The sequence below is a fragment of the Archocentrus centrarchus genome, chromosome 3, assembly GCF_007364275.1.
Source record: "Archocentrus centrarchus isolate MPI-CPG fArcCen1 chromosome 3, fArcCen1, whole genome shotgun sequence".
Lineage (NCBI taxonomy): Eukaryota > Metazoa > Chordata > Actinopteri > Cichliformes > Cichlidae > Archocentrus > Archocentrus centrarchus.
Window position 1 is genome coordinate 11,784,599 of NC_044348.1, and position 22,895 is coordinate 11,807,493.

At 42.7% G+C, this 22,895-nt stretch overlaps 2 protein-coding genes across 3 annotated transcripts; both read left to right on the top strand.

The window, feature by feature from the left end:
- Nucleotides 1-510: 510 nt before the first annotated feature.
- On the top strand, nucleotides 511-1,753 carry LOC115778387 (transcription factor 7-like 1-B). The gene is made up of 5 exons (XM_030726492.1): nucleotides 511-545; nucleotides 681-788; nucleotides 870-912; nucleotides 1,034-1,201; nucleotides 1,376-1,753. The coding sequence occupies exons 2-5, from the start codon at nucleotides 741-743 to the stop codon at nucleotides 1,750-1,752; spliced, it is 636 nt and encodes a 211-aa protein (XP_030582352.1). The 5' UTR covers nucleotides 511-545; nucleotides 681-740; the 3' UTR covers nucleotide 1,753.
- Nucleotides 1,754-5,774: 4,021 nt separating this feature from the next.
- tpp2 (tripeptidyl peptidase 2) lies at nucleotides 5,775-21,758 on the top strand. 2 transcript variants are annotated; one of them, XM_030723531.1, is made up of 30 exons: nucleotides 5,775-6,145; nucleotides 6,971-7,099; nucleotides 7,188-7,283; nucleotides 7,959-8,063; nucleotides 8,300-8,424; nucleotides 8,540-8,703; nucleotides 8,863-9,017; nucleotides 9,122-9,198; nucleotides 9,281-9,408; nucleotides 9,668-9,916; nucleotides 10,010-10,125; nucleotides 10,257-10,428; nucleotides 10,518-10,675; nucleotides 10,764-10,840; nucleotides 10,948-11,054; nucleotides 11,404-11,558; nucleotides 11,682-11,798; nucleotides 11,904-12,004; nucleotides 12,075-12,171; nucleotides 12,263-12,400; nucleotides 12,531-12,775; nucleotides 14,644-14,722; nucleotides 15,790-15,828; nucleotides 16,216-16,367; nucleotides 16,463-16,559; nucleotides 16,653-16,783; nucleotides 17,947-18,196; nucleotides 18,388-18,507; nucleotides 18,630-18,831; nucleotides 20,397-21,758. In XM_030723531.1, the coding sequence occupies exons 1-29, from the start codon at nucleotides 5,981-5,983 to the stop codon at nucleotides 18,717-18,719; spliced, it is 3,834 nt and encodes a 1,277-aa protein (XP_030579391.1). In that variant the 5' UTR covers nucleotides 5,775-5,980; the 3' UTR covers nucleotides 18,720-18,831; nucleotides 20,397-21,758. The 2 variants fall into 2 exon arrangements, with proteins under 2 accessions (XP_030579391.1, XP_030579395.1); XM_030723535.1 differs by lacking the exons at nucleotides 15,790-15,828; nucleotides 20,397-21,758 and having other exon boundaries at nucleotides 18,630-18,770.
- The last annotated feature ends 1,137 nt before the right edge of the window (nucleotides 21,759-22,895 follow it).

Here is a 22,895-nt window from a genome sequence, read left to right on the forward strand (position 1 = left end):
GTACCTCCGTCCTATTGGAGAACTGTAAGTAAAACACACAAACACATGAGAGAACACAGCTACCGAACACCTGTGTCTTCATAAACTCTCTCTTTTCTCTCATATCTGCATAGGAACGGAGTCTTGGTGTGTGACTTTGCGTCTCCTCCACTCCGCACACCCTCTCCAAAGTAAGTTTGCTCTGCTGCTTTTAGACCTTTTTTTAGTGGGATTGTCTCATGGTCTACAGCTATCTGTCATTTATCTGCTGATGCCTGAATTATTGTAATCAGCCTCCTTTAATGGTGCTTTGATTCAGCTATACAGATTTACTCCTGTTTTTAAAATACTTTCCTCACAGCTGCACACAGTGGTAACATGCGCTCTTACTCTGTGTTTTACTCCTATAGAAAGAGGAAGCGTGATGGCCACCAGGATGAGGACAGGCCATATGTTAAAAAGCCCCCGAACGCCTTCATGCTCTTTTTGAGGGAGCAAAGGGAAAAAGTGAAGGCAGAATTAAAATAAACGGGAGTGCGGCTGTGAATGCAGTTGTGGCAGAGAGGGTAAGTGTGTAACTCTACATAGATTTATGCATCTGTTAATGTTTTATGCTCATGTTTGTGCATGTGTACCAGCTGTGTGTACCAGTTATGTGTAGTAGCAGTGTATATGCTGACAGTGTGTTCTTCTGTCCACAGTGGAAGTCCCTGTCAAAGGACCAACAGGAAAAATACTATAAGCAGGCCAATGAGGAGAAAATGCTCCATAGCCAACAACATCCAGGCTGGTCTACTAAAGACAATTATGTATGTCCAAAGTGAAAACATACATGCCCACATCACTGCACTTTCAGTTTGTGTAAGCTCATCTCATGTGTTTGTTTTTAGGGCAAAAAGAGGATGAGAATTCGGGGCGACCCCTGCAGCACAGGTAAGAGAGGATTTTGTTTCATATGGAATGAAATGAGAACAAGACAAAAAAATCAACATCTTGTCTTGAAGGTATTTTTAAAAGTCTCTGAAGACTCATTGAGTTTCTGTTTGTGTTGCAGCATCTGCACCTAAACCTGCGCAGGAACCTGAACAGGTCAAGTGGCCAAGTGTGAACGTGCCTGCGTATGGCACATTCCACTCGCCGCAAGTAAATCACGTCCCCCCTACAGCTCATACAAACCCCTCTGCATCTACATCATACTCTCCTTATGTTTACCCCTGCATTGGTCCTGCTGCTCCTGTGGATTCCCCTCCATCCACAGTTGCACCAACTGAACCAATGGCCACCTTCACTGGCGACAGTGCTGAAGACCTATTATCAGCGCTTGAACACCTCGATCCCCATCTTCCTGCTACACTGCCTCAGGAGCCTGTCTTCCTTCACTCAGACCCCTGCTCGGGTCCTGCTGCTCCTGTGGATTCCCCTCCATCCACAGTTGCACCAACTGAACCAATGGCCACGTTTGTCGGTGACACTGTAGAAGACCTATTATCAGCGTTTGACCACCTCGATGCCTTTCTTCTTGCTCCACTGCCTCAGGAGCCTATCTTCCCTCACTCAGACCCCTGCTTGGGTCCTGCTACTCCTGTGGATTCCCCTACATCCACCCTGCCGGCCTCTCCAGTCTCAACAATCAAACCCATGTCTGCCTTCTTCTGCGACCCTGAAGAAGACCTCCTGGCACTGCTGAAACAGCTCAGTCCCTGTGCTTTTGCTACAGAGCCTCAGCAGTCCACTGTTCATACTACTGGAGACTTTATTGAATTTACAATTTAGCGTAACTGAACATTTTTTTATCTTTATTAATTTGTTAGCATTATTAACTTGTTACCTTTCTTAATTTCTTATCTTTATTAACTTGTTACCTTTATTAACTTCTTATCTTTATTCGTTTGTTACTTTTATTCATTTGTTAGCACTATTAATTTCTTATCTTTATTAACTTGTTACCTTTATTAACTTCTTATCTTTATTCATTTGTTATCTTTATTCATTTGTTAGCACTATTAATTTGTTATCTTTATTGACTCTATACCTTTATTAATTTGTTAGCATTGTTAATTTGTTACCTTTATTAACTTGTCAACTTCATTAAATTGTTACCTTTATTAAATTGTTACTTTATCAATTTGTTAATTTATCTTTGTCCTCCTCATATCCTTAAATAAATGAAAACTAAACAAAAGAGGTTTCTCTCAGTATGTACAGCAGCACAGCAGGTACAGGAAGAACTAACTTGTGTTTTTGTGTGTGTAGCCTCATTGCTTCGTGAATGTAGTAATAAACATTTTATTTATAGCTGTTTATCACAGTATTTTAATGATCCCATTGAGTGCCCCCACAAAAATAGTTTTGAAATTGTATTTTTTAACACTGCAAACCTTAGTTAACTCTTTTTTCTTTTCAAACATATTCATCATATAACACATGTGTTCTCTCAGTCTCCACTAGGTGTCAGGGAAAAGCTAGATTAAAAACACTTGAGTCTGTGGGGACACGTGCTGATCAGGTTTACCCACCAGAGGTGGCAAAAGTACTGACATTCTGTACTTAAGTAGAAGTACAAGTACTTATGTTAAAAAATACTTTAGTAAAAGTCGAAGTACTGGTTCAACTTCTCTACTTAAGTAAAAGTAAAAAAGTACAGGCTCTGAAATGTACTCAAAGTAAGAAAGTAAAAGTAGTTCTTTGGAGGATGTTTCTACCTGCTATTTTTGTGTAAAACTAACCGAACCTCGTTATATATTATTGTAATAATATAAAATAAAATTACATGAGAATGCAAACATTATTCCAATCTAAATTTTAATCCTAATGAATGCACTCAGCTTGAATCTGTTATGTAGGACACAAACTGTGAAAGGGAATTTAAACACAGCTCTGTTCTCTGTGTCCTCCATAGTAGAGGGTGACTGTGCCTCCACCTAAACACCAACATGAGGATACTCAGGGGTTACAGTGGGATTCAGAAGGTGGAAGAACCCTAAGATCAGCTGTAGTGGCTCTGCATGGGGAGAAAAATCACAGCTTTCTATTGTGAGCTGCAGTAAATGATGTTGGTGTGCAGGCTGTGATCAGCTGACCTGCTGCTGCTGCTCTGAGGTTTACTGCTCTGTGTGGATGAAGTGAACTCACAAAGATGTAACCCAGTATTTCACAGCTCTCTGAGCTGATCTCCATCCCCTACACTGACAGCATACAGGCTGTAGAAATGTTGGATTCAGTGAATGAATCTCAGCATCAGCAGCTTTGATTCAAACTCATCTCTGCTGCACTGATGTAACCTGTAACTCTGACCATGAACACAAACACTGTGCTCCAGTCCAACACAGAGCTTTACTGTAAATACAGTACAACAAGCTAACCTATTTATTACACACTAAACTGCAGTATTTTCATACAATCTCTGAATTACACAAAGTCAGCATACTTCAGTTTATTTTCCAGTCCTTACCTTTAATTCTAACCTCTCTTCTTCCTCTCCTGTCCTCTTTCTCCATCTCTGAGTGAACTTCTCTCTCTTTGCTCTCCCTGAAATACAGCAGCTCTTCTTTTAGCTAGCAGACACACTGTGTGACAAACTGCACACACTTTGTGTGTTTGCTGATATTTGTTGAGCATTTAGAAACGCTGCATTTACCTGCCACACGTTACTCCCTTCATGCTCGCTCCTCTTCAGTAGCGCTAGCTAAGCTGTTTATGTGCCGCAGCGCAACTTACGGACTCGGTCCGGCCCGATTTTAGCGCTATAAATGATACATTAATTATATGGGTTTGCGTATTTAATCCCTTTGTACGAGATCAGCCCCGATGATGGAGGATACGCCAGTACGATTGTCTCTTGTGTGTTAATATTCCTCCATTTAGGCTCAGATCGCTTGATGACTGACGGCGCACTGACCGGAAATGCAAACTTCTCCCTGACGTGTTAAAAAGTAACGAGTCTGTTTGAAAATGTAAGAAGTAGAAAGTACCGATACTTGTGTAAAAATGTAGGGAGTAAAAGTAAAAAGTACTCAGAAAAATAAATACTCAAGTAAAGTACAGATACCTAAAAAATCTACTTAAGTACAGTAACGAAGTATTTGTACTTCGTTACTTCCCACCTCTGTTACCCACTGATGTTTGAATTAAACAGAGGTGGCAAAAGTAAAGACATTTTGCACTTTAGTAGAAGTACAGATATGTGCATTAAAAAATACTCTGGTAAAAGTTGAAGTATGATTCAATTTCTTTACTCAAGTAAAAGTAAAAAAGTACAGGCCCCGAAATTTACTCAAAGTACAAAAGTAAAAGTAGCTCTTTGGGGGACGTTTCTACCAGCTATTTTTCTGTAATGTGTTGGAATATGTGAGTGTGTGAAGCGTAAAAAATGAGTATGTCTCTATGAAAACAAGAGTGCTATTAAAATTGAGGGGACAGATGCATGATGAGCACCCGACTGCCAATCAGCAGTGCTCATCCACACCTACCCCCAAAACCCCTCAATGTCTAAGGTGCAGATAAAACTGAGGGGCCGACAGCAGCGAAGAAGTGAATGGGATCACTTCAGTAGTCCCACCACGCAACTTCTGGGGAACATGTCTGCCCCCTGACGCCTTATGTGTATGGTGACGTGTCGTTAGCCGTAATGTCTATAGTGTAATTAAAAGGGGGAGGGGTTGGTGGCAATGAGCAAAGCCATGATGATGGCCATACTCACTGTGGCCGACCCCCCAGATGGGGACAGGCGCTCCCTCACCAGACCCCTCACCGGGACAGGCGCACAAAAGGCCAGTCACCCGGCTCAGAGCAGGCACCCGCCACTGCAAGCACCCCAGGTCCCTCATCCCAAGATCGCAAGACCCACCCAGGCCCCCCACCGTCACCAACCAGGGCAGACCCACAGATGTCACAAAGCGACAGCCAAAGCCCTCCAGAAGCACAAAGTCAACAGCCGCCCACAGCCCAAAGTCCACCCCCAGCCACCTATAAGGAGCACGGAGAGATGAGACCCCAGTCGACCAAGTTGAAGTACTGGTTCAACTTTTTTACTTGAGTAAAAATAAAAAAGTACAGGCTCTGAAATGTACTCAAAATAAGAAAGTAAAAGTAGCAGGCTGTATAAATGTTGACTTCAGTGAATGAATCTAAGCGTCAACAGCTTTGATTCAAACTCGTCTCTGCTGCACTTCATGTAACTCTGACCATGAACACAGACACTGTGCACCAGTCCAGCACAGAGGTTTACTGTCCATACAGTACAGCAAGGTGACCTGTTTATATATTATATGGAACATAAATTACATGGTTTTGCCTCTTTAATATGTTTGTATGCAATGAGCCCGTCCCGGTGATGGAGGAGACTCCAGTACGATTGTCTCTTATGCAGGGGTGCAGCTATATACTTTCTGAGGTGTATGCAAATACATTCATACACCTGTTATTTTATTACTAGTAATTTAAACTAACCTGAGTATTTAAAAGCCTCCTTTTGATACACTGACATAACTTACAAACTATCTTTAAACCACTTTGAAAAGCTTGAAAAGTGGTCACATATCCAGTCAGAATTATTTAACCAAATATGAGTGGAGGTTCATGTATGTATACTTTTGATCCTGTGAGGATTAAAGAAAAAAAAAAAAACTTGTGCACCCAATTCCTGTTTTTTAAAGTCATTAAAAATGTAGGCTTTACAATCACTCCACTCGGGAAAAAGCTCAAAAAGTTCATCAAAGGCCCAAATTTACTATGACATTCTTGATTCATTCATTCTTGGTGAACTTCATGTCTTGTTTTTGTTTGATAGCTTTATCATCCAAACAATTCAGTTGATCTTATTATCAGACTAATGCCGACAAGTTAACAGGTTGATAACAGCCCGTTTGTTGGCCTGGGAGGCGGGGGAAGTTTATTGGAAGCTCTGCCCCTTTAACCAGCTCTCCTCCTCGTCTGTCCCACACGCGTAGTGTTGCTCTCTTCCCCATTTCGCTGCTTTGTTTTCATTGTCGCTCTTCCGATCATGGCTGCTCATTCTACAGAAGAGCCGTTCCCCTTCCACGGCCTGCTCCCCAAGAAAGAAACCGGCGCCGCCTCTTACCTCAGCCGGTTCCCCGAGTATGACGGCCGGGGGGTGCTCATCGCCATCCTCGACACCGGCGTGGATCCCGGGGCCCCCGGCATGCAGGTACATCTGACCGGTTGCCTCGTGTTAAGCTACAACCCAGTTCGCGGAAGCTAGCGAAGCTAAAGGGCCGACTCATTCACTTCAGTTGGGATACAGCGGCTAGCTAGCTACCTACACGGATACACGCAGTAAAGCTGACAGTGAACTTTAATGTCTCACTGACAACCAAATCAAGGCAAAGCAGCTGATAGTGTGCGTTTCCCCCTGCTGTCAATGTGTGTTTCCGTGCTAGTCTGGCGTAGAGTTAGCCAGTAAGTTGAAATATATGCTAGCATGACAGCCTGGAAGCTAGATGCTGAATTTGTTCGTGTTTTCTTCAGTGTTTACTCTCGGTTAGGGTTGATTAGGAATGGAGGCTGCAGCTAGGTTAGTAGTAGTAATTCAGAGTAACTTAATTGTTTTTAGAGTTTTGATAAGTGAACATAACTTTATCCTAACTCAACGTAAGATAATAAGCCGACCAACACAGTACTAAATACTGTGTCACTTTGAACCTGCCTGTTGTAGTATGGATGTGTAAGTGTAGCCGGATTAGTTTGCACGCCTTCACACTAAAATGAGCTCATTTTCTGTTCTCATACTTCAGTCATACTTAAAGGGCTGAGACTGAAACTGACTGCTTGTCTCTTAGTAAAAGTATCCCCATGTTAAAAAGCACTTTGAGCTTTTTCAGGTATCATTTACACAAGAAATTCACAGGTTATTCAGTTTGATGTCCACATCCTTTCTGTTCACTATAACATACTGAGTATGGTTTGCACCTCTTTTGGTCTGTATTTTCTGCTTGATTACTGATTGCTTTCATGATTTCTTTTTCTTTTTTAGGTCACAACTGAGGGGAAGCCAAAGATTGTCGACATCATTGATACAACAGGCAGCGGTGATGTGAACATGACCACAGTGGTGGAGCCTAAAGACGGGACAATCACCGGGCTCTCTGGTAGAACGCTGAAGGTCAGCAGGTCCCTTAATGTGCATAGAAATCATTCCTTTACAGGTGTTCGCTTACATATTTTACACTCCGTCTTTTTATGTCTTCCAGATCCCTCCTGCTTGGGTCAATCCATCAGGGAAGTATCGCATTGGAGTTAAAAATGGCTACGAGTTCTTCCCCAAGGCTCTGAAAGAGAGAGTACAGGTAGGGACGTGACATGATTACTTCACTTGTCTGTCGCAGTGTTGATTTTTTTTTTTTTTTTTTTTTTTTTTTTTTTTTTTTTGGGATTCTTTATGGATGAGCACAAAGCTCAGTACTCTGCTGACGTGTGCTGAGGGACCAATGCAACCAACAATCAAGCTTGGACATGATAACACCTACTCAAAAAAAAAAAAAAAAGATCTGTGCACATGTTGAAGTTAAAAGACATCTGCTCTTAAGTAGGATCGTCAGTTCCTTTTAATTCTTTTTTTTTTTTGTGACAGTTTCATGTTGAAATGTAATGAGGTCAGATTCAGAAACTGAACAACTTTTGGAGGTGATAAAACAGTTGCATTGGCATTAAAAATCTGCTGAGTTGTCCTTTTTCCTCTAATGGAAAATGTGTCAGAAATCAGTGAGGGACCTGATAAAGATTCTGACCTTTGATGCTGAATTGATTGTGGCTTTAGTATTGATAAAATTCTATCAGTATCCATCCCTGCTTGGGAAGTATTGAAAACTGTTTGCAGCTATTTTCAGATAATACACCCAATGATAAACATCTGGTGAATGAATGAGGAAACGCATAACTGGAGTGCTGTGGTGCCTGAAGGTGGTTGTGTGTCCTGTCTGTGTTGATAACGTTATTGTTGTTTCTGTGGGTTTGACAACTAGAAAGAGCGAAAGGAGAAGATGTGGGACCCGCCACACAGAGCAGCGCTCGCTGAGGTTTGTCGCAAGACGGAAGAGTTTGACCTCGCCCATCCAAATCCCTCACAGGTCAGACCTGCTAACTTGAGTTCAAAAAAAAGAAAAGGGCAATATTAATGTTAGAAAACATGAATATGCACAAATTTAAGTTTTTTGTTTGTTTGTTTGTTTGTTTTTAGTGGTTAGAGGAGAAAGGGAGACTGACAGAACACAATTAATTTTTACCGAACAGCTGAGTATTGAGCAGGAATAGTGAGATAGAATTTTGAACCCTTTGTATCCCTCGTCTTCCGGTCTCTCTACAGATTGAGAAGCTGCAGAAAGAAGAGTTGCAGTGTCAGTCAGAGCTCCTAGCATCTCTAGAAAAGAAGTACAGTGATCCTGGACCTGTATATGACTGTGTGCTTTGGCATGATGGCGTCACATGGAAGTACGGCCACACTTGTCCCCCTCCCATGCTTAAACATTTTTTTTTTTTGCCCTACACTGCCTTCCTCTAGTAGTCTATTTGTGACTTTCGCTGTGTTGTAATTTGTTCCCTTTAGGGCTATAGTTGACACTTCAGAGTGTGGAGAGCTGTCCCAGAGCACTGTGCTGAGTCCATACAAAGAGACGCATGAGTACGCCACGTTAGGAACTGTTGAGATGCTTAACTACTCCGTTAATATTTATGATGAGGGCAACGCGCTCTGCATTGTCACCAGTGGAGGTGAGCCACCCCGCAGCATGAAACTCCTCCTTTTCCTGAAACAAAGTCTTCAGTCGGTTTGCATAAAAAGCTGTTGGGTGTAAGAGTGGGGGCGGTGTAACATGGACAAGTCCACAGTGTATTCACACATTATCTAATGTTGCTTGTGTGCTTCTAAAGGGGCTCACGGGACACATGTGGCAAGCATTGCAGCAGGCTACTTCCCAGAGGAGCCCGAACGTAATGGTGTCGCCCCGGGTGCACAAATTCTGGCTCTGAAGATCGGAGACACTCGCCTCAGCACCATGGAAACGGGCACAGGGCTCATCCGCGCGGTATACTCCTCAAAGTCTCCTTCAGATATAGATTACCTAACCGTCTACTTATTTTTTTTTTTAAATGCACCACTTTATTCTTTATTTGTCTGTGTCCTTTAAAGATGATTGAAGTAATCAACTACAAGTGTGATCTGGTGAACTATAGTTACGGGGAGGCCACACACTGGCCCAATTCAGGGTAAGTATATGGAGATGGTGAGCTGACTGTTGGTCCTTGTTGCTTACTGTTACTGATTTGTTGCTGTTGGTTTGTCTTTCAGGAGGATTTGTGAAGTGATAACAGAAGCTGTGCAGAAGCACAATGTGATCTTTGTTTCAAGCGCGGGAAACAACGGCCCCTGCCTCTCTACAGTCGGCTGCCCAGGAGGAACCACCAGCAGTGTCATAGGTACGTGCTCGCATTAAATCAGTGCTTCTCAAACTTTTACTGGCATGCCCCACTTCATTCATCTATCATTAACAATAAAAAAAATATAATGATAAAGATCAGCAAACAAGAATCAGATATTCATTTTTCCCAAGAGCTCTGTCTTACCTGCAGTGGATCATGCAACATAGTTTGATAACCACTGGGTTAAACACATCTGTTCCACCATGCTTGGTTTAACTTTTTTTTTTTTTTTTTTTTGTCTCCATTCACTCTGCAGGAGTTGGAGCATATGTGACTCCAGATATGATGGTGGCAGAGTACTCCCTGAGGGAGAAGCTGCCTCCAAACCAGTACACCTGGTCATCTAGGGGTCCCAGCACTGATGGGGCCCTTGGGGTGAGCATCAGCGCCCCTGGCGGTGCCATTGCATCTGTACCCAACTGGACCCTACGTGGTACCCAGCTGATGAACGGTACATCCATGTCATCCCCTAATGCCTGCGGTGGCATCGCGCTAGTCCTCTCAGGTGGGTCCAGTGATTGTAGACGGAAAATATTGTATGTATGGAAATGTGTGTGAATTGACACCTAATGCTGGTTTTGGCTGGTTTGTGATAAAGGACTGAAGCAGAACGGGATCCATCCCTCAGTTCCTGCTGTGAGGAGAGCACTGGAAAACACTGCTCTGAAGGTTGATGACATTGAGGTGTTTGCACAGGGCCATGGAATAATCCAGGTAGTTTGACTGGGATACAGTTCTTTTTCCATGCAACAGTTTCAGCGTGTTAGTTTACTTTTAATGCAAATATCGTGCTATTTCTTTTCTGGATGGAACAAAATCAGATGTGCTTGTTGACTTCCTCTCAGGTGGACAAGGCGTTAGACTACCTCACTCAGCAGGCCTCTTTACCCACAAGCCACCTAGGCTTCTCGGTAAGTGTGGGAACGCAGAGAGGCATCTACCTCAGGGACCCAACCCAGATTCTTGCACCCTCAGATCATGGAGTAGGAATTGAACCCATCTTCCCGGAGAGCACAGGTGCTTTAATACATCATGGCTGTTAGTTTTTGGTTTTTGTTTGTTTTTTTTTTTCTTTTATTTAAACTAGCTGTCTTGTTCCATCACAGGAAACTCTGAGAGGATCTCCTTGCAGCTCCACTTGGCACTCACGTGTGCTGCCCCGTGGGTCCAGTGCCCCTCTCACCTCGAGCTCATGAACCAGTGTCGTCACATCAATGTCCGCATCGATCCTGTTGGACTGAGAGAGGGAGTGCACTACACAGAGGTGGGCGCCATGTGGAGGGGAGAAGGAGGCAACCGATGGAGTTCTTATGTCTGTGTGTATTTATGTTCGCTGTAATTGTGTCTTTCAGGTTTGTGGGTATGATACAGCAGCTCCTACCTGTGGGCCACTTTTCAGAGTTCCAATTACAGTTATTATCCCTGCCAAGTAAGTTCATATGTGCTTTGCTTTTTGTCATCGTCGTTGTTGTTGTTGTTGTTTCCCTTGTAAGAGGTTTGGTGTATTTCTCTGACAGTTCTTCTTTTTTCTTACAGAGTGACAGATTGCCGTAATCAGGAGGTGTGTTTCACAGACGTCCACTTTAGACCGGGCCAGATCAGACGCCACTTCATCACTGTTCCTCAGGGAGCCTCCTGGGCAGGTCAGTGCCTTTCTGTTACCTCTATTATCCACTGATGCTGTGCTGGTGATAAGCCTGATCTCCCTTGGTCCCTTTAGAGAACTGGCCCACATTGCATGGCTAGGTGCTTGATTTTTATACACCCGTGGCAATGAGACTGAAAATACCCCAGTATTTTTGACCATATAGTGTATATATATTAGCATGTGTGCCTCCATAACAATTGAAGAACTTTCCGCTGCCTGTTGAATTTATGTATTGTTGGAAAAGACTAAACAGCTGTAGTAAAGCAGGGGAATAAATCCTGTGCTCCATTGGGTTTTTTTTTTTTTGTTTGTTTTTTAAACCTCTGTTCTTCTCTCTCCTGCAGAGGTCACACTGACGTCTCATTCAGGAGACGTGTCGTCAAAGTTTGTTCTTCATGCGGTGCACCTGGTCAAACAGAGAGCCTACAGAGCCAATGAGTTCTACAAGTTCTCTTCCCTGTTGGAAAGAGGCTCACTAACTGAGGCTTTCCCTGTTCTGGTATATATATATTTTTTTTATTTGTCTGGGATTCAGCACATAAATTATGCCACAGGAAAAACAAAAAAAGCTTTTCTTTCAGATTGTCTGGATAAGCATGATCCTTTTTAATCTCCTCTCCAGTCAGGTAAAGTGGTAGAGTTTTGCATTGCACGTTGGTGGGCGAGCTTGGGTGATGTCACAGTGGACTACACCATCACCTTCCACGGACTCAACACGTCTCCGTCACCCCTGCACATAGTAAGAAAAGTGCAGACGCACAGAACAGCAACACCAGAAAGTAAGCCACCACTCGAGACTGTTTCGGTTCTCTTCTGGTTTTGACACTCGTTTGTTTCTGTGCAGCATGCCTCGGAGGGAGTGACGAGTTTTGAAGTGTTGTCACCTCTGCGATATGAGGAAGTGTCTCCGACTATCACTCTCAAGTCATGGGTTCAGCCTCTGAGGTGAGTACAGGTGCGCACCATTTGTTCTTTGGCTGTAGTTCCTTGATTGATCCCATTTTCTGTTTTGCAGGCCTTTAAGTTCAAAGATAAAAGCGTTGGGAGTGAGGGATGTTCTGCCTGATAACAGACAACTCTACGAGATCGTCCTCACCTACAACTTTCACCAGGTTAAACCACCTGCACAGCATGTAAAGAGAAAATGTAAGATGAATTTTTTTGTGCGTGTGTGTGTATAATCTTCTCCTGCCTTTTCTTTAGCCTAAGAGTGGAGAGGTTACACCCAGCTGCCCAATGCTGTGTGAGCTGCTGTACGAATCTGAGTTTGACAGTCAGCTCTGGATGCTGTTTGACCAGAACAAGAGACTGCTGGGCTCAGGCGACGCCTATCCACACCAGGTACACGTGAAGAGAGTGCCCCAAAGGAATACGTGTATTTGTATTTCTAAAATGTTCACTTATACCTGTAGTTGGTACCTACTTTGATGGTGAGATAGTGGCTAAAAAGAAGTCTGTTTTGTTTCTACAGTATTCTTTAAAGCTGGAAAAGGGAGACTACACTATACGGCTGCAGGTCCGACATGAGCAGTCCAGTGAGCTGGAGCGACTTAAGGACCTGCCGTTTGTGGTTTCGCACCGTCTCTCCACCACCCTCAGTCTGGATGTCTATGAGACGCATCGTGCTGCCCTCATGGCCAAGAAGAAGGCGAACTCTGTCACCTTGTCCCCGGGTGCCACACAACCTTTTTACGTCACAGGCCTGCCAGACGACAAGTGAGTCAAACCTACCCGGGACTTTCTCTGAGACTCTTTATATCCAGTGGCTTGCACTGCGGCACAGCAGTCGGTTCCTACGTTAAGTGAAAGGTGCTGCATACCCACAGGGCCAATAGCGGCAAGGGAGCCAGACATGCGAGGGGCAAAATGGAGGAAAATCTGATATTATATGACTGTAGTTTGTTTGTATCAACACTTAAGGAGGAAATCCCCATCTTGGAAATGGGACCTGAGAAGGTGCGTCAGGCGTGTTTTAACAGTCAGGCTGCTTGTTGTAATTAGGCGATTTGTGGGTCACTGCTACCAGAGCACTTAATCTGATTTAGAAACCAAACTCCCAGAAATCTTTGGTTTGTGCTCCATCAGGATAAGCAAAGTGTGTGTTTTACCTGAGTTTAGCTAGCTTTGGTAATTTTGACATCTCTGATAGATTTCAGCTTGCACTTTACGCACTGCTCAAAAAATTTGAGGGAACAAATTATTCAAGTTGAAAATCTTTATTGACAAATGTGTAATTTGCTGCAAAGAAAATGACCTAACAGTGGTCAGCGGAAACCAGAATCATGAATCCTTTGAGGGCTGGAATCAAAATTGCACTAAAACTCGAAGTTAAAAATAGAAATTACAGGCCTGATCCAGCCTCCACGTGCCTGTATGCACTCCCAAAAACATCTGGGCATTCTTCTGATGAGACAGCAGGTGGTATTCCAGGGGATCGGGATCTCCTACCATACCCAGGCTCCTGGAAGAGTCTGTGGTGCTATTTGTTGCACAGTGTTTCAGAGGCTCTTAGTTGGATTCAGATCTGGGGAACATGAGTGCCACTCAATGCATTTGTCATCCAGGAACTACCTCCACAGTCTGGCCCCATGAGGCCCGACCATACCAGGAGGAACGCAGGCCCCACTGCTCCAGCGTAAGGCTGAGAATTTCATGTCCTCGGCTAACAGCAGCCAGGATTCAGCGGTTTATGCTTCCTAACTGCACAGATTGTCCCTGAAATTGAACTGACTTGATGATCAAATGTTACCTTAATTTTTTTGAGCATTGTATAAGTGGATCTCCTTGCTGTGTAGAAACTTAAGCCTCTCAGTTTAAACCTGAATCTGAATTGTTATCGAAACGTTCATTTTTAGATGCATTTCAGCCTTCATAAATAAACATGAGATGCCAGTTCGAAATGTTCAGAATGTGCAGTGGAAGTTTCAGTTTTCAGACAGACCTATTAAAGGAGCAGTTGAGGTAAAGAGGTACAGTTTGCATTCAGAGTCACATATTGATGCAGTTCTAGGAGATTTAGAAGCTCCTCCTGTTTTTGTGCTGAGTGAGGCAGCGAGCACATTTTGTTTTATTGAAAAGTCAAATATTGCAAACAGGAGAAAATGGACCCGTTCTATCTGAGGACCACCAGATGGCGATAGCTGTGGTTTCAAAAAGACTTCTGGTCCTTCAGAAGTCTTTGGAAAACGGTTCTCTGTCATGACCTCTGCAAAGACTTTCCTGCTGAGTTTCTGGGCTCAGCCACTCGTTTTTGATCATATTGAATAAAAAAAATTCGGTCAATTTTGAAAATCTTGATCATACAATGAATCTTTTAGAATGGAGGATTACCTGTGGTATGAAACCACTAGCTCATTGGCTGCTGACTTGTCAGTCATGAGTCATTAATGACCACATGCTCACATTAGTCGTTTGTTTTTTTGTTTTTTTTAAACAACTAAAGCTTTAAGATGGGGAATTTTTTCCAGCATTTGTATCAAAATAAAATTGAAAAGAATTCTCTATATTTATAATACTTAATATGTGCTATTGATATGTTTTCTTTATTTATTCTTTCTCCCCTTTTTGCTTGTCTCGTTTTTCAGGATCCCCAAGGGGACGAGTCCAGGATGCTATCTTTCAGGCTCTCTCGTTGTGCCCAAGAGCGAGTACGGCAAGAAAGCTGTGAGTGGCTTTGTTCTCTGTTCATGTCTGTACTTCAAAGAAGTGGTCGGTGCTCCTCATCAGGACCCAAAGTCGCGCTGGGTTTCACATTTCCTGCCAAACAGATACTTGGATACGGGTAACGATGCAGAGTCTGAAAATGAGTCATTTAGAAATGTGAAGCCTCCAGCAGTCGTGGTCCTGAGGATCAGAGTAGATCGGTGCTCACTGTCCTTTTAAGTTAAAGCCTGATATTTGTTCTCTTCCTCACTCATTTGCCTTTGTCCATACTTCTAATTCAGTCCAGACTCAATCAAGTGTGGTAAATGCCAGATCTCACACACACTGGATTAAAAAAATAAATAAAATGGGGGGAAAAATGTTAGTTGGAAAAGACAAAAATAAATAAATATTTTATTTTTTGGTACCAAAGCAATGTGAAGAGATTTGCTACTTACCACTGGGCCGGAGGGATGTTTGCCATAATCCAAAAAAACCCCAAACCTTTTCTGTGCTCTACAATGGCAAATGTTTTATTTGCAGAACCTGTTTTCAGTCTTCTTGGTTTGCAAGTGCTCACTTTTACATCTCTGAAGAGCCGCTTCCTGATTCACTTCTTAATGAACAGTACCAGTAAAAGGTTTGGACACACCTTTGACTGGTACCGTTTTTTTTTTTTTTTTTTTTGGTTTGTTTGTTTTTTAAGCTTTTGTGTGTTTGTGGCTTTACTCAGTGGCTCTGATGCAAAGGACTTCAATTCTAATTCTAGCAGTCATTTACAGATCAGTATTTTGTCATTTTGCTGTAGATGTTTATATTGTTCTGATAATTTACTGATTACGTTCAGTTTTCCCTGCTGAAGGAATGGAGGAAATCAGTAGATCAGATTTGTTTAGATTTGAATCTCAGATGGCAGTCTGACCTTTTCACACCTGTTTACTGCTGTGCCACACATTCAGGCAGTGACAGGTAGGTGTGCAGACTCTGAGTCTGTGAGTGAGGATGAAAGATAAAAAAATGAAGAGAGAATCCTTTTTTTGGTGTGCTTGTGTTGTCTCTTCCTTACTGTGTGTTATTCTGACCACCAGGGGCAGGCCTCAGCAAAACGACAAGGAAAGTTTAAAAAGGTACTGGATGAGCTAGAAACACTGTACAACAGAGCGTCCACTGCTCTCCTACCATCTGGAAATGGCTTATTCTTTACCTTAAGATGGGATTTGTTACATGTGCTTTAATCATGTCAAAGCATGTCAGTATTTCTGTTCTTTGATACATTGTTATTTTGACAGAGTAGTTAGTTTTCTGGTGGTCAATATAATTATCTTATTTATAATTGAAACTTTTATAACTGGGTATTTTTCTTAATTTAAAAGTCAATGGAACAGGAAGGTTTGGTGCCTTATGTAGGCAGAGGGTGAGAATTTGGGATGATGGATTTTTTCTGAATATTGAGTGACGTGATTTTTGACTCAACAATTTTTTTTTCTTTTTTTAATGTTTGTGCATTTATGCAGGACGTCGTTCCAGTCATCTACCACTTAATTCCTGCTCCCAACAAAACAAAGAATGGAGGGAAGGAGAAGGACAAGGAAGGAGACAAAGAGAAAGACATGAAGGATGAATTTGCAGAAGCCATGAGAGATCTGAAGATTCAGTGGATGACCAAGTGTGTGCACTTTCTCAGCTGTTATGTCCTCCAACATTTCAGCTTTGTTTGGATTTTATCATTTCTCTCATCCATCTATCACCTTTGCTGTTCAGGTTAGATTCCAGCACCATCTACGATGAACTGATGGAAAACTACGCGGACTACCTGCCACTGCATGTGCAAAGACTCCACCAGCTGGACTCGGAAAAGGTGAAAGAGAAAAGTGTCAGCATTGAACTGTTTTGTTATCGAGTCTAAATTCTGCAGCTGTGTTGACTCATTTTTCTTTCCTTTTTGTTTAAGGAGCGTGCAAAACGGCTCAAGGAGGTGGTGTCAGCAGCAGACCAAGTCATCTCCCGCATCGACCAGACAGCCTTGGCTGTTTACCTCACCATGAAGACAGACCCTCGGCCGGACGCCGCTTCTATCAAGACGTACGTCATCACTTAGGAGCAGGGTTTACACCACAAACAAGTTTATCAATGTTCTGTTGCTGTTTAGATAAAGGATGAACCCCACAGACTGTGACACACCGCCTGATCAGTTTAGTTGGTCTTTGACAGCTTATATAAGAGGTCAAGTCGTTTACTTTTAAGGTTAGGCTTATGGCCTTATAGTTGGGGCTGGGTCAGGTGACCCTGAACCCTCCCTTAGTTACACTGCTATAGACCTAGGCTTCTTCATTCACCTCTTTTCCCTCTGTTTATACACCACTCTGCATTTAATCATTAGTTATTATTAATCTCTGGCTCTCTTCCACAGCATGACTTTTGTCCTGTCTCCCTCCCCTCACCCCCAGCTAGTCAGATCAGATGGCTGCCCCTCCCTGAGCCTGGTTCTTCTGGAGGTTTCTTCCTGTTAAAAGGGAGTTTTTTTCTTCCCACTGTCGCCAAGTGCTTGTTCATACGGGGTGGTTTTGATTGTTAGGGTTTTCTCTTTATTATTGTATGGCCTTTACCTTACAATATAAAGCGCCCTGAAGTGATTTATATTGTTGTGATTTGGTACTATATAAATAAAATTGAATTCGTGTTTAATTTTTGAAAGAAGGGAAAAAAGTTTAAATCATAAGCTGTGAATTTTGTGCATTCTGAGTATGACCAGTAACTTCTGTTAGATGATGCTGTGTAACTTGAGTTAATTTTCTGACTGTTTAATTTATGAAGTGTAAATACACAACATAAGTCACATCAGGACACTTTAAAGCGTGACAGAGAGAAACAAGAATTTGGCGACAGCTGTATACCTTGACTGGTTTGGGTGATAGATGAGCAGAGAGGGAAATAATAATAATGGATAAACATTGGGCAGGTTGGTGGGGCCATTAATTGCAGATGAGAGCTCACCGTCCTGGAGGCAGAGATACTTAAAGAGCGGTACAGCAAGTAAAAAGCAGAAGCTGTGGAAGAGAGAAGATATTAAGTACATTTTAGCATTTAGCCTCACTTTAAAAATGTTGCATTTTCTCTCTATTTCTAAATCCCCGTTATTGACTTCATACACGTGAGAGCTGAGGCGGCCCAGCTCCCCTTTGAAGATGCCGCAGGCTGACAAACCCACAGGCCTTAACTGTGACCTCTGGTAATGTGTGTTTCAGTGACATGGAGAAGCAGAAGTCGTCTCTGCTCGATGCTCTGTGCAGAAAAGGCTGCGCTCTGGCCGACCAGCTTCTGCTGCCCCCCGCGCCACAGGATGGCGCCGGGGCTCTCCCCACGGGACAGACGGCGGCAGAAGAGCCCCCGGAGCAGGTGGCCAGCAGTTCTGATGACATCCTGCAGAACGTTGCTAAAGCCCTGATGGATGCATTCTGGGAGGTGCAGAAGTGGGCAGAGCTAACTGACTCCAAGGTAAGAGAAGTCGGTATTTGTTAATATTTATACATGAGCATGGTTTTCCAGAAAGACCTTTCTCAGGGGTGTACGCGCTCTTGTTTCTTTACCAAGGATTTAAATTTTTTGGATGTTCTGTATACAGTAAAGCTTTTTATACCTTTTTTTTTAAGAAACATCAGGATAACATATTTCCTCTGCTTGTTCAGGTGCTGATGTTTTCATATAAACACGCTCTGGTGAACAAGATGTACGGCCGGGCTTTAAAATACGCCTCAAAGATGGTGGAGGAGAAGCCCAGCAAAGAGAACATGAAGAACTGCATCCAGGTACGGCGGCAGTGACGGCCAGCATTGCAGTGCTTTCCCGATATTTTGCCTGCCTCAAAAACACGTCAGCTTTTTTCACTGCAGTGATTTTATTTTTTTCTTTTCTGGTTCTTGTTTCTCAGCTCATGCGTCACCTCGGATGGACTCACTGCGCTACTTTCAGCGAGAACTGGCTCCCTGTCATGTACCCCGCCGACTACACGCTGTTCTAGGCACAGGCGCACACACACCTGCATGCACGCACAAGCAGCATGACCACCCACGGTCCATTACACGACAACTACGACATCCTGTCCCTCAGGGTCACATGGTCTATGCATCCGACCAACCAGCCGCCTCCTGAGATTGTTTTTTTTTTTTTTTTTTTATGTCAATGTTGATGAACATCAAAATAAAGGATAACACCGCACGTAAGTGGAATGATGAGTTCAGTTAAGGGATTGCCTCATCTTGAAGTTACCTTTTAAATGAGTTACCGGGCAGCACGGCTCGCTGCATCAGCGCTCCAGCAGGAAAAAGTTGATCTGTTTCTAAAGCTGCTGAACTCTTTCCAGGGTGTGTTGATCCTGTCGTCATCCTTTATTTTGCTGTCATCTACAGATTTGGAGGCTTTCGCATCCACCCATTCTCAGCTGTTGGGACTTCATTTCATATCAGTAACTTCCATTGTCTTGTGTAAATACTGTAAGTAAAAAAGACAAGGGCCAGTTTGGATTCCACGGATGCATCCCGAGTCTTTAAAAGAAATAACTGTGACCCATTTCCTTAGCTAAAAAAAAAAAAAAAACCAGACTGAAAACTCAAATCTAACTGTTATACTGCAGAGAGAAGATGGGGAGGACTTGCTGCTGCACGTGTGCGGACACACGAGGGCACGCAGAGTCTGCCCGATCCTTCAATTAAAAGGGAGCCAAGGACAGAACTCAAGCTCCCTTTTCCTTTTTCCTTTTTTTTTTTTTTTTTTTTTTTTTTTTTTTTTGATTGTCCAGCCCGTCTGGGTTGTTAAAGTTATCATTTAGTCTCGTCTGTCTCAGAACACAAAACAGTTTTGAGGTGCCTTTCTTCATGTACCTTAACCTTTTTCTGATGGGATGAAATGCAGGTTGAGGAGGGTTCCGACCGCAGGAGGCTCTCATCTGCTTTCACGCATCAAACTCGAGTGGTGTCGGCCGACGCTTTAAGGCTCACGTCAGCAGCGCGACGAGCCTGTGCGCTGCACGCAGGCCGTCGTCGTCGTGAAGCAGCGGGAAGCGGAAGCAAACCGAGCGGCTCGTTCGACAACCATCTAACAGACCTCACTAACATAATGATGCAGTTGTGGGCAGCAGTAGGCTATTTAGATCTGGTTTCATTGTGAAACGTTCACACAGTATTGGGCGTGTTTCCGTGCAGCACTCACGACGTTGCACTTTCACACAGTGTCATATAATAATGTACATACACGCGTAACTTACAGAATATTAAAATGCAATAGGTATATAATACAAAATATTATAATCGATGTATTTTGCATATATGCATGTCTTCTAGGATGTAAGGAAACAGATTTGTGGAAGCAGATTTTTAGTTTGTTTCTATTTGAATGATTTTTAATCAGACAAGATGCTGACGGTATCCACTGTTTTCACAAGTGCGTGTTTGTGAATGACTTTTATTTGTGAGTGTGTTTTTGTGTACATCTGCATTTCTCCCAGCGAAACTGAAATGAAAGCTACTTAAGGGGAGTTGAGCATGAGTTTTTTGGGGGGGGGGTTGCTTTTGAGGACTGAAACGGTGCTTTTGTCCTTTTTAATCTGATTCACACATACCTGAAATTACAGCTTTTGCATATTGAAATATTTTGGATGTTTTTTGGGGTTTTTTTGTTTGTGTTTTCTTTTGGGGGGGGGGCATTTTCCAGGCAGCCATTTAACTACACAAGTCTGGACATTGCTGAGTGCCATAAGCCTCGCTCTCAGGTGGAGGTCTCTCCACTCAAAATAAGCCAGGTGAGGTTGGAGGCTGAGTAGAGCTCACAGCAGTTATGATACATGATGCTCATCTCCGGTGAATTTCCCTGAAAACTGCCTGCTCTGCTTTCACACGAGTGCTGTTAGACTTTGTACTAAAGAGCATGCAGCTTTGTTTGGTAATAGAAAAGTTCAGGGCTACAGTGCATGTGTTAAAATCATCCCGGCGAAGGGTTTCCAAAGTACCTTTGTCAAACAGGTGAAGAGCAGCCTACAGAGGCCTGGTAATCTCACCTTATTTTCTCCTCCTCACCACATTGTCAACTTCTCAATCAAATGGACAGTTTTGGACTTGGCACGGCTCTCTCTGGGACTTTGTACGTGGTTTTTCTTCATGTAGTAGTGGCAATTTGATGTGTAAATGGTTGATGCAAGCATAGAACAGCAGTGGAGATGGAAAAGTGCTTCTGAATATTGTCAAAGCTCACAACATGCTTCTGAATGTTCAGCAAAAATGCAAAGATTTGTATTAAGGAGGTAAAACATGCACAAACACCAGTCCTTTTTAAAACAAAGAAAAAAAGCTCATGAATCACGTAACAGATAAGGTTTGGTCAGGTGTTACCTTTTTATGTTCATGATTCTCAGGGGTTTTTTTTTTTTTTTTGCTTTTAAATCCATAAAACAAAGTATGACTTCCTATTTTATCAGTTTGACCAAAGAACGTTTTTCCACGTTAATCATCACTGGAGGTATGAAGGCGTAAACCTCACTGGGTAGAAGGAGAAATCGACCACACATGAAGATGACCCGCAGAGTGGATTTTTTTTTTTTTTTTTTTTTTTTTTTTTTTATTAAATCTCCTGGGTTTTTTTTTTCCCCCCCTGAGTGGGTTTTCAGATAGATGTTGCATTCAGGGGTCTGCTATCTGCACGCTACCAATGACAGTCACTAGAAATAAAGGAGAGAAAAAAAGATAAGGCCTTAACGTTCACCACAGGACTTCACCATCCACTTCTGATACCAGACGTCTCATATCCATTGCTCTCGCTCTGTTGGTGTCATGAAAGACTTCAGAAATGCTTCTTATGGTTGTGAGTGTTTCTATTTATAGTCATAAAAGCTAGTAAATGCCAATATTTTAACGAATGTTACGAGATAAAGGTGTATGCTCTTACTATTATTTTATACCTATTCTTCCTTAATGATGTGGAAAGACCTGAGCTACTGTCACTATTTTGTGGTCACATGGAATAAGTTACAATCATAAAAATGACACTGAATAAAAAATATTTGGAAGAATTAAAGTGTTCACTGGTCGTCGCTTGTACAAAAGAGATTTAAGAATGATAAAATTCACATGGTAAAAGAAAACGTTTCAGAGCTGATCAGACTCACTGAAAGGCTTCATTATGCTTTCCCACAGCCCAGTGAGTCCTGTTCTGATGGCTTGTTTTAGCCCACACACACTATTGCAGAAGACTGCCAGATTTGAGAAGCTGCCAATCAATTAATCTAATAGACAAAATTAATGCTGGATGCCCCAGACCCTGAGGTACCTCATTGCTACAACCTACATTTATTTTGGTTGCATGTTGTATTCCCCATGCTTCTCGTCTTCCTCTATATTACCATCTATCCTATGGGTAAAAATCATATTAAGACAGTTAAGTCTAGACAACTAAATAATCTGCAGTAAATTATTTCCAGACCTCTAAATATAAAAGCAAATCGAAGTCAGGTTGTTGCACCTTTGTTGCTCTTTGGGTGAATGAGTGGCTAATTAACTTTCCGGGTTACTTAGCTATAATAGTTAACATTATGATTAATTTACTAGCACTCGCAAAATACTGCCCCCCCCCCCCCCCCCCCCCCTTTTTTTTTTTTTTAAAAAACTGCAGTTCACACATGCTCACCAAAACTGGAAAACCAAAGGCTGGAAAAACATTTCCTGCTCTGATTAGTTTCAATTTCTGCTGCAACATTCAGATAGTAGGATGAGAATTTTCCATAAACAGCATGAAAGCATGGATCCTCCATCCTGCCTTGTATCAGCGGACCAGGCTTGCTGATGATGGTAATGCTGCAGGGGATGTTTTCTTGGCACACTTTGGGCCTCTTAGTACCAGCTGAACATCATTTAAACACCACAGCCTACCTGAGTATTGCTGCTGACCATGTCCATCCCTTTATGATCACTGATGGCTGCTTCCAGCAGGATAACACGCCATGTTACAAAGCTCAAATCATGTCATACCGGTGACGAACATGACAATGACTTCACTTTGAGATTTAGTGAAATGTGGTGGAACAGGAGATTGACATCGTGGCTGAGCAGCTGACAAATCTGCAGCAACTGTGTGATGCTATCATGTCCAAATGGACCAAAATCTCTGAGCAATGTTTCCAGCACCTGGTTGAATCTGTGCCACGAAGAAT